General features: G+C 36.3%; 1 protein-coding gene and 1 long non-coding RNA gene across 11 annotated transcripts in view; one reads left to right on the top strand and one right to left on the bottom strand.

Annotated features, from left to right (window-relative positions):
* The window catches only part of Ih (hyperpolarization activated cyclic nucleotide gated potassium channel Ih), a 375,005-nt gene that overhangs the window by 259,670 nt on the left and 97,658 nt on the right, over window positions 1-17,677 (bottom strand). For 8 of the 9 annotated variants that reach the window (XM_076525911.1, XM_076525906.1, XM_076525903.1 and 5 more), the window contains exon 3: window positions 15,737-15,820. The exons of the other annotated variant lie outside the window; for it this stretch is intronic. In XM_076525911.1, coding sequence (XP_076382026.1) covers window positions 15,737-15,820 — 84 coding nt within the window. The remainder of the gene's footprint in view (window positions 1-15,736; window positions 15,821-17,677) is intronic. 9 annotated transcript variants of the gene reach the window in all.
* On the top strand, window positions 996-5,518 carry LOC143260451 (uncharacterized). 2 transcript variants are annotated; one of them, XR_013034638.1, is made up of 4 exons: window positions 996-1,813; window positions 3,169-3,284; window positions 3,352-3,982; window positions 5,265-5,518. It is a non-coding gene; the product is annotated as an uncharacterized LOC143260451 (long non-coding RNA). The 2 variants fall into 2 exon arrangements; XR_013034637.1 differs by having other exon boundaries at window positions 998-1,813; window positions 3,176-3,284.

A 17,677-nucleotide genomic window follows, 5' to 3' on the forward strand; every position in this document is an offset into this window, starting at 1 on the left:
CTCAGATTGCGCACAAAAATGGACAATTTGGGAAGCGGAGATGCGATTATTCGAGTCTTGCAGCTCGTTTTTATAATTATGGACAATTTATAACTATAAAAATAAACCGCAAAGCTCGAATAATCGTATCTCCTCTTCCCAAATTGTCCAGTTTTGTGCACAATCTGAGTGTCAATTAGAGAGACTTACAGGAAATCAAATATAGTGTATGTTCTCCCACAGTAATGTATGCAAATTAAAATTTGTCTGCTCCTATTCTCGGTGATTGGGATTCGTTCGTAATTTATGTGATTGAGGATTAATATTTGGTTGCAAATGAGACGGGGAATTTACGAAGCCTGCATTTTATTGAATGGTATTTGCATTTTATTATATTCGACGCGGTTGTGCACACTGCGCGAATCGCAAAGTCGGGACTTCGATCATAATATTTGTTTATAATTGACATATATTTTGTGTTTCCTTAACTCGTGATCAATCGATGCATGGGAGATATTAAATTTATTATTATAAATTTATAAATTTTATATTATAAATGTTCCTCATGGGAGATATTAAAATTATTAGTAATTGTTATAACTATTGGTAATATTATTGTTTAATTGTATAATATTGTTAATATCAAAATGTTACGATACTTTTTTTGGTAAATAATACTTGAACTGTTCCAGAAGCCATATTTGGAAATATAATATATAATATAATATTATATAATATATATAATATAATATTATATAATATATATAATATGATATTATATAATATATATAATATAATATTATTTATAATATTATATATATATATATATATATATATATATATATAAAATACATAATATTAGTTATTATCATAAATATTAGCAACTACTATTAATATCTTTAAAATTAGTTTCCAAATATGGCTTCTGAAATAGTTCAAGTATTATTTACCAAATAAAGTATCGCAACTTTTTAATACCAACAAAAATGCATCTTTCGTTATTGCAGTTTATATAATATTATAATATTACATAGTATTATATTGTGTAAAATTTATTTTAGCATCTCAACCCTAACCTCAGCATGCAATTACTTTTCCCACGAATAACAAACCATTAAAATTTTCAACGTTCTCCCAATCATTATTCATTATCTTCACTCCCTTAAGAATGTCATCGCACGGTATTATTCACCGATCACGAAAATTTAATCTAATCGTGTGCCATACAATATACACTCCGTTCACTATACTTTATGATCCACGGTCTCGCGTTATCGTCGCAGACTTCATTCGACTTCTCTCAGAAATTAATAATGGAGAATAAAATGTCTGAGCTGACTATAATTCTTTGTGCACCGGTCCGACGTGCGTTTATAGGACGAATCGTCCCATCGAATATTTCATAGCCCGCCGGTACCTTCGAATTGTTTAATCCGGTCGATCGTACAAGAAATTACGAAGACTTGTTATTCCCCTCAGAATTTTTGCCGACGGTAGTACACGTCGCGGGCATGCCCGAAAAATGGATAACGCTATTGAAAAGACTTGTACGAAGCTTTATTCTCGGGGTAATCGATTCTGAAAGTTCAACGGGTGCACGTGCACCTGGCCGGCTATATCTTCCAGCGTTCGTACGGACGAAGCAGAATCGAGAAAGTTTCGCGGTGGAACGATGCTCGGTATCATTTTTAATCGTATTTAGGCGCACGCTTTAATGGAAAATTCGCTGCAACAATATCGTGGCCTTTTTATGCAGGTTGAACCGATTTCGAGGATGTTTAACGTTTCGTGATCGTTTTGTGCATAAACGCGAAAGCAAATACACGTGAAAATCGTAAGATTCTTTTAAGACATTTATATTGTATATTATAAGTACTTTTAAGGCTATCTTTTGCTATCTTTTAAGACATTTATATTGTGTTATATGTACATTATTCTTAATTGTAATATAATAATTATAATATACATACGTTATTGTTATATGTATTATTATATGTATATTGATTATAATATATATATTAATTAACACTATATTATTAATATATTATTAATATATATAATACTATATTATTACTATGTTATTAATATAGTATATATTAACTATAATATACATATAATACATATAACAATAATGTACGTATAATAAATATAATATATAATTATAATATATATCATATATAATATATTATAATAACATATAAAATTATATATTATAATATATCAATTCATTATAGAATATAAAAGAATGCACCAAACCGCATCCTTTATTCTGGGTTTCATATTTCTTCTTCTTTCATACTTCACAAGGCTGTTCTTCGCAATTACAACTGCAATTTGTCTTCTATAAGACACTAGATAATTAGGTCTAGAAAGAGTATACGCATCCATGTACAAAGAAATAACACTAACAAACTTGACTTATCTTCATACAGCAAGAAAAATTGTTATATATTTCAATACAGTGCGTTCGCGATAATTCCTACCATTGTTTTTTTTCGTAAACGGTAAACAGTAGAAAAAAGAACGAAAGAGAAGGAAGTTATGCTATATTTTACTGGCAGTATTACAGTCTGTCTCATTTTTTCTATATTTTTAATAATTTTCGAGAAACGAAGATAACCTCCAATTTTATAAATGGAGGTCGCCTATTTAAGTGATCGATTATATTATTAGTTTAACTATTATAGTAAATAGTTAAACTTATCTTTTTTTATTCCGGAAAGCATGATATTGTATTTTGTTCACCCTTATTTGCAACGCGTTTCCCAAGCCATTGAACAAAGCCAAGGCAAAAGCGCGTCAAAGTATCGTCAGAAATTTAAGCTTTTTAAGGTTAGTTTCTGCATTTTATAGATCTTACAAAGTTGACACGTTGATTCTGTTGCAAAAATTACAGATCCAATTTTACATGAGTAAAACGATATTTTTAATATAATAATGATGTTGTTTAGTATTTATTAAAATTATATATATTATTATAATATAATATATATTATTAAAATATTATATATAATATTAAAATATAATATATAATAATAATATAATATATATATATATATATAATATATAATTTTTTAATAATATTTTAATATTATATATTATATTATATATATATATATAATATGATATATAATATTAAAATATTATTAAAAAATTATATATTTATTAAAATATTAAAATTATTGCGAGGGCACAGTAATCAGGGCGAGGGAGCACAGTAATTGACAGACCTGCCCTAAAGCAAACCGTTACCCCGACAATTGCTGACGGCGCCGGACGCGAACGTTAAGAACCGCCACTTTCGAGTAAGAAATAAAGCGAGGGTGAGACACGCCGATCGAGAATAGGCATTAAATAAAGAAATATTTGCAGACAAATACTCCTCGAATGCCAGCTGGCTGCGTAGAGACGGGAGCATTCTTTGTCTACCGAGTCGAGAGAGCCTCTTCGCTCCATTGACTTAAATAACAATGGAGGTGTAAAGACAACACAAGAGAACCATCGGCTTTCTTGCTCCAATTATAGATTCGTCAGGCAGGCGCAGGGTTCCCGCGAGAAACCATTCATCGCGGCGCAAAACAATTCAGCCAAGGACGACCGAGATTCGCGATACAAACGTTCGATCGAATTTAACGATCCGCGCGGGTCGGACGTCAGCGATTTCGTATGAAACTTTAGAGAGTTCGGGACCGATCGAGCTTCTCGAGGGGTCTCTCCGGTTTAACCCTTTTTTCTCCACTCGAGCTTTTTCTATCGATATTTTAGTTACCTTTCGACTAGAAATCGATGATAGGAACAGCTAAGAATAGCTGCGCGCTGGAAGCTGTGCGACGATTTTGAAAATTGGGATGTACGGTGACTTTCGTCACCTATACACCTTTTTGAAACGGTATGATTTTGTTTAGAACTGGACTAAATGGCTTGAATTTATTTTTTAGACGATTGCGTACTTTATTGCTGTTATAAATGGCTTTGACTGACGAATTGATAAAACGAAATTGTGGTAAGTAATAATCAATATTATAAAGTAATAATTCTGTTCTTTTGAAAAGTTTTAGTTGCATTCTGCAATCGTAGTTACAATAAATAGTTAAGTCATTATAATTGATTTATTCTCATAATTGATTTATTCTTGTAATTGATTTATTATTATATTTAATTCATTTTTGTAATTGATTTGTTCTTATATCTGATTTACTTTTGTAATTGATTTATTCTTATATTTAATTTATTTTTGTAATTGATTTGCTGTTATACCTGATTTATTCTTGTAATTGATTCATTCTTATAATTGATTTGTTCTTATATCTGATTTATTCTTGTAATTGATTCATTCTTATATTTAATTTATTTTTCTTCTTATAATAAATTTATTCTTACAATTGATTATAATAGATTTATTCGTCACGAAACCTGCACCAAGGCAAGCATATTTGCATAAACATTCATTTGTCACAGTTACCAAAAAAAGACATCGAAGACCATTTTATAAATTTTCACGTTTGTTTCAAAAATATTTTCTACGATAATCCATACACAATATTTCACATGAAAGGCTGAAAATATCTCCCGAAATATTTCCATTGTTTTCAACGACGAGAGGTTTTCTATGTTACACGAAGACCTTAGTTAACTCGAACAGCATGATCCATTAACAACATTTCACGTTCGTCGAATTCGATGATTTTTACCGCAGTCCGAATGACAATAAATATTTCACATTGTCTCGAAATATAAGGTGAGTCAGTGTTCACCCGTGTAGCTTATAAGGGTTGATTCTTCACTGTTCGCCCGGCCCGAAGGAGGGTTGATTGATTAAAAAGAGCACTATACGTGCCGCTGATGTCTCAATGACGCGGGTCATCAGGCAATGGCGGCGAAGATAAACGAAATAACAGCGTGGCCGGGCGCGTGGTGCAACGGGTACGAAAATGTTGAGTCAGATTTATAAATAAGCCCTGTTATCAGATCCTTGCCGCGTCTATTTTAAGGTATCGACCAATCAGTGCTAAGGTCAAGCACGCCCACGATAACCCGAGGACTATCAAAATTTATCCGGATCCTTGAGTTTTCGCGCGGGTTAAGGTAACCGCGCGCGACAATTAAATCACCGGCGACAGTCGAAAAATAGTTCGCGTCATCGAAAACATAATTTATCATTTTTTAAAATAACCATATCGTTCGACCGGACGGATCCTTCGAGGATCCTTCAAATTTTCCGAATTTTCCGAACGGTATTCAAACAAATTGGAAAGCTTTCGAGCAGAAAAAAACTTGGATTTCAGGTTCCGTAAAATGGAAGATAAAATGTGTTAATTTATTATTAACATATTACAACATATTATATGAAAAATGGCTGACGTTCCAACCTACTCGAGATTTGGAAGATTTTCCGATTTGAGGAACTGATAAATAGAAGTTTCGGAGAACCTATTCAAATTTGTTGAATAAATTGTTAATTATAATATGATATTATATGATATAAATATACTGTGTTGTTAAATAAAGTGTTATAAATAATCGTTCGATAATAACCGAAGCCCAGTTCCGCTCATTGGCTCGACCGCCTCGCGACAGCCGCGCTCGCCTCTCATTGGTCACCGTTTTTCGTTAATAATTCATAAACAAAGCCGCGAATCGCATTTTCGCTAAGGAAAAAATTGCTTGAAACGACCTCAGGAACCTTCCATTTCAGTATTACGAGACATTCTTGGGACACCCTTTATGAAAAGAGAGAGGGGGTCCTCAGGAACCCCTCGTCTCCAGCTCGTACAGTAATATTGGGACACCCTGTATTGCAATAAATATAAGAACCGTAGAATAAAGCAATCTTTAATTTCTATAGGTTTTCAGTGGACACCAAGAAAGTGTTTTCTAAACAATAACCCTAAATTTCTGCATGCGCGCGCGCGTGTGTGTAATTCCGAGCCCCTCAAATATGACTCACGTGCGAAAAAAACGTAGCAAGGAGCAGCCGAGAAGACAGCTGAAGGCAGAAAAGGCTGTTCGTCTTGCGCATTGTTCGGTAAACGGTATTACTTTTCATTTTCTAAATGCACGATTTCCATTCGGTGTCTTTTGTTACGTCATCGGTTCCGTAAGCGACACTCGTTTCTTTGCGTAACGTCTCGGCTGGTATATGTGAGCTGGGATGCAGAGCAGGAACGTCATTGTGATGACACAACGATGAAGCATTGATGCAGGGAAAGTATTCGTTCATCCGATGGCGCGCTTTACAGAAGTTCCTGAAAGAAATCGAGCCTCCCGGATAATCCATTAGGTAAAAGATTACACGGGGATTGGTGCATAATTCTATTTTTAGACCGTCCGATGCATTCTTTCGTTCTCGTCCATTGCTCTGCGAATTGTTGTCCTCAACATCTTGACGAAGAAATCGGATCGACACGCCAATGCTGCGTGCTAATCGCGTAATTCGACCTCATTTTATTTCGCGTTTCTAATAAAAATTGCATGCAAATGCAACAATGTCTCCGCTCTCCGTTTCAAAATTATCCTTCGTGCGGTATCTGAGAAACTGTTGCGTCGAAATCTTGCGAGTTCAATTGCATCGGACACGGATGAAGCAAGAAAATAATAATATCACTAGAGCACACGACTTAATGTCTAAATGAATGCACAAATACTTTTCCATTTCCAATTTGAAATTTAATTTCAGTTAATTTAACTTCTGTGACTTATTTGAACAATTTTTATAATCATATTTCTTATGTTAAGCTCGAAGAGATGTGATTCGCGACGAAGGTGTTTCTTTTGTCAGATACCTTCTGCTGGGGTACGAAGTATAGTAATGTGTCTTCCTAACTGACGCTCTCAGATTGTTCACGAAAATGGACAATTTGGGAAGAGGAGATGCGATTATTCGAGCTTCGCGATTTGTTTTTATAGTTACGAATTTTCAACGATTATAAAAGCGAGCTGCAAGGCTCGAATAATCGTGTCTCCTCTTCCAAAATTGTCCACTTCTTTTCACAATCTGAGCGTCAGTAAGGGAGACATTACTGTACCGCGGTGTTTTGTAAAAGTGATAAATATATTTTATATATACATTTATATATACATATATATAAAAAATATATATATATATAAAATTATATAAATATAATATATTAAATATTTATATATATTTAATAAATTTTATATATAAATATAATATATTATTATATTATTATTTATATAATATATTAAATAAATATATATAAATATAATATATTAAATATTTATATATATTTATTTAATATATTATATAAATATAATATATTAAATATTTATATATATATAAAATTTATATATACATATACATTTTATAGCGTATAATCTTCTAGAAATGGATCTCGCAATTTTTCGAACGTTTAATATTGATAATTTATGACGTGCACAAGTACAGTAATGTCTCCCTTACTGACGCTCTCAGATTGTCCACGAAAATGGACAATTTAGGAAAAGAAGATACGATTATTCGAGCCTTGCAGCTCGTTTTTATGGTTGTTGACAATTCGTGACTATAAATATGAACCGCATGGCTTGAATAATCGTATCTTCTCTTCCTAAATCGTCCATTTTTGTGAATTATCTGAGCGTCAATTAGAGAGACATTACTGTATAGCAATTTGGAATAACGTGAACGATAGAAGACTCGATTTAATACTTCGTAATCTTTCGTATGATTGCCTGGATTATCGGTGTTTATTCGAGGAAGGAATCTGACAGAACGAGGCGTGGATTATGTCTGAAATATCATCGATCGTGTCCAAAATGTCTTGCGTTCGTAAAAACGCGTATATTACTTGCACAGAACTCCATAAAAATTCTACGACGCCTTTAAAATCACCGGTCAGGTAATAAAAATCAAAGAGAGAGAGAGAGAGAGAGAGAGAGGGGGGGGAGTGTTCTGTTACCTCATGGACGATCGATCAAACGATCAGAAATTCGAAGAAACTCTGTTACCTCTTACATGTGTCTTGTTCTCCACGATTTCCGATTTCAAGATTAAATTCAATTACAAATTATCGACAAAGATTACACAAATTTGAAGAGCAATGCTGTATCAAATATTAAGATAAATCTATTACCACAGAAATTACCACACCTAAATAGTTTTTCATCGAAGAAATTCCGCGGGAACGCTGTGAAAGATTTTACAAAATCTATTATTATTTGTTACGCGTTATTTAATTTCATATTTCAAAACTACTCTGAATTCCGTTCGAAAAAGCACGAATAAAACCAGCGTAAGGGTCCGCGTCCGGTAAAAACGTGGACATGATCCACACAAGGATCACTTCGGAGTGCAAAAGGGTGAATTTGATCTACTTGCGGATTAATTTCACGTGCATAGAAGTAAATACGTTTCGCAAAAGGATTAATTTCCACTGCGCAAAGTGAACACGATCTAGCAAAGAATTAATATCGAGCGCGAAACGTGAACACGATCGGCAAAAGGATAAATTCGTTCTGCGGAAAGGTGAACACGATCTACGGAGGGATTAATTTTTAGCGCAAAAAGTGTGTACGATCTACGGAAGGATCGCTTTGGCGCACAAAATGGCGAATACAGTCTGGACAAAAATGAATCTCCGATGCGAAAAGATGCGTTCGATCCGCGAAAAAATTAATGTCAAGGTTACCACGTACGATGTAACATTCTATAATACAATATACCGGTTGTTTTTTATAACATAATATTACGAAACCCGTAGATTCGGATAATCGAGGCCCCGTTCCACGTCGATCGGTGCTCGATTGCGAGGAAAAAGTCCAGCCAACGGCGAGCAGAACCGAGAATTCGGCTGTCCGGCGTTCCCGAAATTCCGCGCCGCAGTTACGTAACCACCCCCGCGTTACCGATTCGCGTTTCTCATGGCGAGGGGTTGGGACGCGACGCGGGCTGACCCCATTAGGGTACTTTTACTTTCCATCAATCTACGGGGTGGCCCGTGCATCATACTCCGGAACGTTGGTAGACGGTGGAAAAGGTCGGCACCGAGCGGCTTCGAATAAATTTAGGCGAGCCGAAACCGGAGCAAGAAACCAGCGAGCGGGACGGGGGGGAGCGGGGGTGGAACAAAGAGCTGTTTGCTGCCTTTGGAAATTGGAAACATGCCAGTGGCGCTATCGCACGGTGGGCGGCACAAGTCGCCGAGGGTGAGGGCCGGCGAGTAACGGGTGACATCTAGTCGTGGGGAAATATTGAACGTAAAAATGGCGTCCGCGTGCACGAAAGCAACCCCCCCGCGAGACGAAATTCACCGACGATTGTCGATCGAATTTTCTGGGCCATTGAAGTCCTCGAAACGCGAACTCCTTCATTTTTTCGTTCCTCGAATTCTTCTGGTCGATCACATTTTTATATCGTTCCGCGTGCCTTTCGGTCGAGTTAGGGTAATTAGCGCGTGACCCGCAGCGAATATGCCATGTTCTGCTGATTTTTCGACGTTTAACTGTTAAATATTTAGCGATGGGATTCGTCTGCTTTTTTTCCTTTTTTTAGAGGAAAGGGGTGGTTGGCCTTTTTGTGGAACAATCGGAGGGTGCGTTTCGTTTTTGTTTGCTTGTTCAGGTCACTCGAATTTATGGCAACGTTAAGGAAGAAAACAGATGCTGGTTACGAGTAGATTTTATTGTCTTTTCTTTTTTTTTGTAGAAACATTGGAGAACGAATTTCGAATTGTTTCTTCGTTTGACGTCGTTTGGATGTTTATGCCGATGTTGTACTCGCGAGCCAATTCGCGAATTTTTATTCAACGGGGACAGATAATTAGTGCGTGATCTGCGCGGAATATTTAATCCTTCGTTGGCTATTTTTAAAACGCCGTCGCGTTACTTGATAAACTAATATCAATTTAGCATGCAATTAATAGCGAGAGCCCCGGCGCGTCTCTTTATTCTAGAAATACATGTTGTTTCGATATTTTAGTGTAATTAGAAATTGTAAATAGACCGCAACGTTCGTTCGGTTCGGCATAAGTAAATTAAGTTTTCATTTTGACATTTCAGTTATTTCGCTAATGCAGCGAATGTCTCCTTGACATTGATTTATACAGGGTGGGGCATTTCAAACCCGAATAACTCGCTTGTCTTTGACAATAGAAAAAAGCATGTCAGACAAAAGTTGTTTGATTTCGAAGGGCACATCATATGATGTCGATAATTTTTTTATAGACGGAAGCGTAGATGACATGCGAAGATCAAACTTGTTTCTTTAAATGGGATGACCTAACTTTTTATTCATATTATGATAGAGCCTTTCAAGACGAATATAATGACCTACAAATGAAGGTCAATCAAGGTCGCGACCCTCGAAATCGAACAACTTTTGTCCGACACTTTTCTTTCTATTGTCAAAAACAAGTTATTCTCAGTTATCAAGCACCCTGTATAAATAAAATTGGTATTTGGACTAATCATCGCGTTCAATATTGTCTGAATTTCAAGAAAATTTCATGGCAAGAGATTATTAGTGCACGTAATAATATCTCGCGCATTAATAATGTACGGAGACAATAATCGCAAAAATATTTTGTAAACATACATGTCGCGTTAATTATCGCATTCATTAAGCATCGTAAAAGAGTGTCTTGCCAATATTATAACAAACTTCTCGACACTGAAGCAATAATAATCATCGGAAATAAATAACAACAGTGCAACTGCATTACAATGTAATAACAAATACTATGTCACGCCTGAACAATTTCTGATCAATCAGTTCCGTCCATTGCAAAATCGTTAGCGTCCTTTATATCGAGAATTGTTTCGCATCGGCGCACTTTTAAAAGCACGTCGTTATACTCATTTTTCATCCGTCGTACTAACTCAGTTTAGCTTCCGGTGATGTTCTGTTATCGAAACTGCAAAGTTCGCGGAAAGAGTCGAGCGATTCCAGAGACAAAAGAAAACACAGCGGCTGATCTAAACTCAATTCCTACAAGTGCTTTATAAGGAGAGCTTCCAAAAGTAAAACGAAACCCATTGGCAGGGTCGCGTGGCGCGTTAAAGGTGACTACCTCGAGCGCGACTTTAACGCAGAAGAATCTGTTATAAATATAAAACGGTCGTCTCGGTAGACCGGCGATTTTTTATCGCGCCTCGCGCATTCTACATAGGCGCACGCTAATAAACGCAGAATGTCCGCGGCGGTCATAAATAGCTTGTGTTTCCTTTTTCGAAGAAGAACGCTGCCAAGAAGAGAGACGCTGCAAGGTGTTTTGCAATTAACGACGAATCTATTAGAGAGCTCCGATTATTAATCCAGGCGCACACGACGGCCACGTTTAATCCAAACAAATTGACCGGTATCCGGCAATTATTTGTGAAACTGTTGCAGCCGGAAAATACTCGCAAATCGTCCCGATCATATAAATAGGAGTTAATCCAGTCCCCTGTCTTGGGAAATTTATCGAGTCAATATTGTTTTACTCGTCGCTTCGAGTGCGATTCGCTGATACAACGCCACTCGACATCGCGATGTTTGTGCCTAACAAATAATAGTTTTCATAAAATCAATCGGCGTGTCCGCGGGGTTTCTTCGATGAAAAACTGTTTAGGTGCTCGTGATCGTATTTTTCTCTCTGATAATCTTATGTCCCTCTAATCGAGCCGTTTATTTTGAAAGTGGCATAAGTCATTTTGTTTTTAAGTCGATGTATTTAAGGGTTTGCGTTTTAACACGTTTCAAAATATGGATGCTGACTTTCGAGAAGATTTACTTGTATTTGTTATCTCAGGATACTGATATTTTTCTCGGTATAAATAATTTCGTATAAACATTAAAAAATCACCACTTTTCGTTACGGTAAAGTGACTTATGCTACTTTCAAAATAAATGGCTCAATTGACGCTGAGATTTTGCACAAAAATGGACGATTTTGGAAGTGGAGATACGATTATTCGAGCCTTGCGTTCGTCTTTATAGTTACGAATTGTCAACAACTATAAAAAGGAAACTAGCCGCAAGGCTCGAATAATCATATCTCCTTTTCCCAAATTGTCCATTTTTGTGCACAATCTGGGCGTCAGTTAGAGAGACATTACTGTATATCGAAGGATCCAGTCGAACTGGATCCTTACACTGGTTTTATTCATACTTTTTCAAATGGAATTCAGCATTTTAAATATTAGTTTAAATATTCAAGTTTAAATATTCCACGTTTTTAAAGTTTAAATATTCCACGCGTCAAAATTGACCGTCTTTCTTAATTTTTAATTATCGAATTTCGTGCGAATTTTATTACGAACAATAATTCTCCCAAATTGTTCCTCAGCTCGTAAACAAAAATGGACAATTTGGAAAAAGGAAATACGATTGTTCGCCTTGCGTCTTTATAATTATTGACGGTCGGCAACTGTAAAGAAAAATGAGCCGCTATATAATATTATATTAGCTGTTATAACTGTACAAAATTTTGTTTACAAGCTGAAAGAAGATTAAGAGGAATTTATCGGAGTTGAAATTGTTTATAAAATTGCATTCCTGGAACACGGTGCAGAAACAAATGTGTTTCCATGGAAAACAACAGTGTCATTTTCGTCGTTAATTACGTGTATTTCATCGAATTTCTTTTGACTATTATTTCGAATTTTACGATAATATTTTACATTAATTATTATAATCACTATTATTGTGATACAATAATCACTATTATTGTGATACAATAATCATTATTATTGTGATACATATTTGTTCGAAGATACAAAGATAATATTTCTACATATATATAATAATATAATAATATTTCTACATATATATAATAATATAATAATATTTCTACATATATATAATAATATAATAATATTTCTGCATATATATGATAATATAATAACATTTCTACATATATTTAAGTGACTGTTTGTTGAATCGAACGCAGAAACGAATGTCTCGGTAACAATGACTTCAGCCGAACTATAATAATTCCGCGTGAAACACGTCGCAGCGCCTGTGTTTCGTCTGGTTTAATTACAAAACGCGAGATCTCGCGACCATAATGAACTATTTAAACAAAAATATGATCCCGGTGTTGTAGCGCTGCACGCGGGCCGCCGATAACATACAGAAAACTTTCGAACATTCTGACGATAAGTGAATGTAATTTCACAGTCACGGTGAACTACTTGGCCTGAAAACTATGCCGCGTCCTATTTCGTGGGCAACGGTGACCCACACAGAAAGCATTTATAACAGTTCAAACCGCTCAATAAGTAAATCAAACTTCGCGAACGTAATAAATTGTTTAATTGCCAGCCTGTGCTTGATCAAGTTTGCGGGAACTTATCTGTCCGATCGTACTGCGCCCCGATCTCAGCTCAGACTATTAATCGTTCGCCTTATAATTGTTGAACTTTATTAAGCAGCGATTCGATTCGTTGGAAATTGATATTGCTATTTTATAGCTTATTCTTCCGCGAGGTTATAGGTTGGAATCGCGAGCTGTGTTCGAATCGTTACGATGTCCGACGATTCTAAGAAGCAAATTGCTTTTCTTGACATTTAAAAGTTCAAAATTAAATTCAATGTTTAATTCAAGATTTCTTTTTTTAAATCGTACCGCAATTTTCAGAGCGTCGTGTCACTGTTTAGAAGAGACTCCATTTTTCGGACGCAAGTTAAAACCCTTTGCACTCGAAGCCATTTTAATTTTCAATCTATAACAGTTTCTTCTTGTACAGTATTTTTATTTTATACGATTTATTGCGTTCTATGCGAATGAAATTGAACTTGGCGACTCATGCTATTTTATAGCTTATTCTTTCGCGAGGTTATAGGTTGGAATCGCGAGCTGTTCGAATCGTTACGATGTCCGACGATTCTAAGAAGCAAATTGCTTTTCTTGACATTTAAAAATTCAAAATTTAATTAAATGTTTCATTCAAGATTTACAAATTTCGAAATCTAAGTTTTAAGTATAATTCAATTTAACGGTATCGAAAAATCGTACCGTAATTTTCAGAGCGTCGTGTTACTGTTTTAAAGAGACTCTATTTTTCGGACGCAAGTTAAAACCCTTTGCACTCGAGGCCATTTTAATTTGATATCGAAAACAATTTCTTCCTGTACAGTATTTTTATTTTATACGATTTATTGCGTTCTATGCGAATGAAATTGAGCCTGGCGTCTCGTGCAACGATTAAGCTTTTAACAGTTTCGTTTAAGTATTGTACAAACCAGTTCGATAATACAAATATTATTATATAATATAATAATGTTGTTGTTTGTTATAATAACAATCTTTATGAATAATACAAACATTGTATACACAATATAACACTTTTTAGCGATGCCTCGGAGCCATCATTCGAGTGCAAAGAGTCAATTTCATTCCCAAAATAATTGCAATAAACACGCCTAAATTAAATTTAATTTAATCCAGGCCTCAATTAAATTATTAAAATAAACGCGCCTGAACACTGAAGTTTATCAAAAATTATTGAAAATAAGCATCTTCGCTTTCCCCCTTGCCTCACCGTAGAAACTTCGTTTAAAATCGGTAAATCAGACACCGTGAAATTCGCAAAGAGTCAACTTCATTCCCAAAACAATTGCAATAAACACGCCTAAATTAAATTTAATTTAATCCAGGCCCCAATTAAATTATTAAAATAAACGCGCCTGAACACTGAAGTTTATCAAAAATTATTGAAAATAAGCATCTTCGCTTTCCCCCTTGCCTCACCGTAGAAACTTCGTTTAAAATCGGTAAATCAGGCACCGTGAAATTCGCAGAGTCAATTTCATTCCCAAAATAATTGCAATAAACACGCCTAAATTAAATTTAATTTAATCCAGGCCTAAATTAAATTATTAAAATAAACGCGCCTGAACACTGAAGTTTATCAAAAATTATTGAAAATAAGCATCTTCGCTTTCCCCCTTGCCTCACCGTAGAAACTTCGTTTAAAATCGGTAAATCAGGCACCGTGAAATTCGCAAAGAGTCAACTTCATTCCCAAAACAATTGCAATAAACACGCCAAAATTAAATTAAATTTAATCCAGGCCTAAATTAAATTATTAAAATAAACGCGCCTGAACACTGAAGTTTATCAAAAATTATTGAAAATAAGCATCTTCGCTTTCCCCCTTGCCTCACCGTAGAAACTTCGTTTAAAATCGGTAAATCAGGCACCGTGAAATTCGCAGTTCACGCAACGAAACGAGCATCGATAGATCGTCGCGCGACATTTTCCCACCGAAGTTACAGCAGTTCGAGCATGGGCAGTTCGGCGAACGTTTCGTTTCACGCGACGGGGGCGCGCTCGAAATTGGCCGGAAAGCTGCGCCCCGAAAGAAAAGGCGGCGAGCAGCCGCCATAAACTTGCCGTCGCCGCCGTTAACGAAGTTTCTCTCCCATTATATTATCGTCGCGGGTAAGCCACGCACTCGTCGCAAGCACCGATTAATAAAACCCTGCCGGTCATGCATCGAACGTTTCACGCGCGTATTTATTCAACGTGCGAGCAACGGCGCGAAGTTGACCCGATTCGCGGGCCCCGGTTTAAGCAGGTAATTAGATTTTTCAAGCGCAGGAGCAGCGGCTTCCGATAATTGGTATCGTTACTAGGACGAAGTCGCCGGGAACTCCTGACCTGGCCGGGCAGAAGCCAGCGGCCGGGGGAGTCTAGGGACACCAGGGAGTCCTAGTGACAATAGGGAGCATTGAAAACCGCTGCGGCCGCCGTGAACGGCGCGGCCGAGCCGCGCGCGGTCAAGTAAGCTGCAAGAAAAGTAATTCTGTTCGACTTACAAAGAAAATGGCCAGGAGGTTTCGAGCTTCTGTGACGGACGCTTTTCGTGTTTCGCGGCTTGACGGTTCTCAATTCCATGGCAACTGCATCAAAACGGAAAGAAATCTGGTCAGAATTACATCGTCACGTTCGACAATCCAAACTAAAAGGCTCAGCGTGCTCTCGAAAAGCTCGTGCGTTTCGCGATTCTCTCCGCATCGGGCATCGTTTGTTTCATTTTTTTTCCGGCGACCTCTCGGTCTTCGGAAGCCTGTGCGACGATCCGCTGCAGCTTCGCCTTCACCTGGGGTGTTTTTTCTCTCACGAAATCGCCTTCTTTCGTTCTACCTTGAAACGGGACCAAGCAGTCGCTGGATTGGTTAAACTGCGAGCGTCCGAACTTCGGACTTCCCTTTCGCGGAGTTGCCAGCAAAATAAATAGTAATATATTTTTATTTTTGTGAACGGTACTTTTGAAGTGTACCTGTTCTGATCGTGCTGTTTAAATGATGCTTCTTAGGTGTCTGCAGGAAAACTGTCATTTTAGAAGGGTGCTAAATTGTTGTGGCAGAATGATTTTTCTTAAGCGATTCTTGATAGACGCAAATCAGTCCAAATTAATCCCAATTAGTCCCAATCAGACCCAAATTAGTTCCACCAGATGGCACAGAGACGTCTTAAAGACGTCTGGAGAATGTTCTACCAACGGCCTACAAACGGCCTAGAAACGTCATGTGTTACAATTCAAGACGTATTATGGACGTCTTCAAGACGTCTTTAAGGCGTCTTCAAGGCATCTGTAAGGTGCAGTTTAGGCCCTTACTTACATGAAGAAGCGGGTTTCAAGAAATCAAGTATATATAAATTAGCAATATTAAACATGTATGAGTAATAAAAATTTTAAAAAATCTTTATTAACAAAATAAATTGGTTAGTTGTAACCTGAGCGCCTTTCTGATACTTATTTTGTCCGAATTCTAAATTCTAAGTCGCCCGAACGCCATAAATCAACTTCTGAAATTTATTATAACGTTTAGAATTACTACATAACGGGTGAACTTCTGGAAAAGCTATCTTTATGGAAAATAAATTGCCGATCTCGGTACGCTCTTGACGATAAAAAGAAACAAAATTCACCTCGTCATTTATATCTTCTGGTTTCATCCTTCATATTAAAGTTGTATTCAAAATCACTTGACTGATTCGTTTAAAAAATCATGAAAACATAAAAAAACGCTTTGAAGAAATATGAAAGAGTATTAGTATTCAAGTACCTTAAAAGTATCTTAAAGACGGCTCGAAACAGACCTCTCAAAGACGTCTACTTTAGGGCGTACGACGTTCGGACCTAAAATGGACGTAAAATGAACGTCTTTAAGACGTCCAGAGTTTATTGGAAAATAGTCTATCTTAAACCCTCCTACGTCATAAAACAAACTAATTGGATCAAAATTGCCCTAGCAAAAGAAACCTAAATAAATGGTTCTCACTTTGACGGTTTCATATAAATGTCTCTCCTAAAATTGTGCTATATTTAAACATTTTAATGAAAATTGTCTAATCAATAGAGTCACTTAATCTCACTTAAATGATTCTTCCTAAATAAATCTACAGAAACGATCCTACAAAACTGCAGAAAAATGTGACAACCTAATTCCAGATAAACACAGTTCATCGATACCCTATTCTTAACAAGTAATTCATTAATTACTCTTAACTAGTATTTTCAAATAATAGAAACATGGAAACCTAAAATATTCACTCGAAAATAAGCTAGAAATACCTAAGCTTCGCCAATGCTCTCAGCATATCAGCCGAGGATTACGCAAAAATGTGTAAGAAACGTTCATTCACAAAATCGTCGAATCGTTACATTTCCATGTTCGATGCTGCACTCTTCGCATCGGAGTTGCAATTAGACGTGTGTACAGGACGTGTACAGTCGAAAACTCCGGCGCAAC

This window comes from Megalopta genalis, chromosome 13, assembly GCF_051020955.1.
Source record: "Megalopta genalis isolate 19385.01 chromosome 13, iyMegGena1_principal, whole genome shotgun sequence".
Lineage (NCBI taxonomy): Eukaryota > Metazoa > Arthropoda > Insecta > Hymenoptera > Halictidae > Megalopta > Megalopta genalis.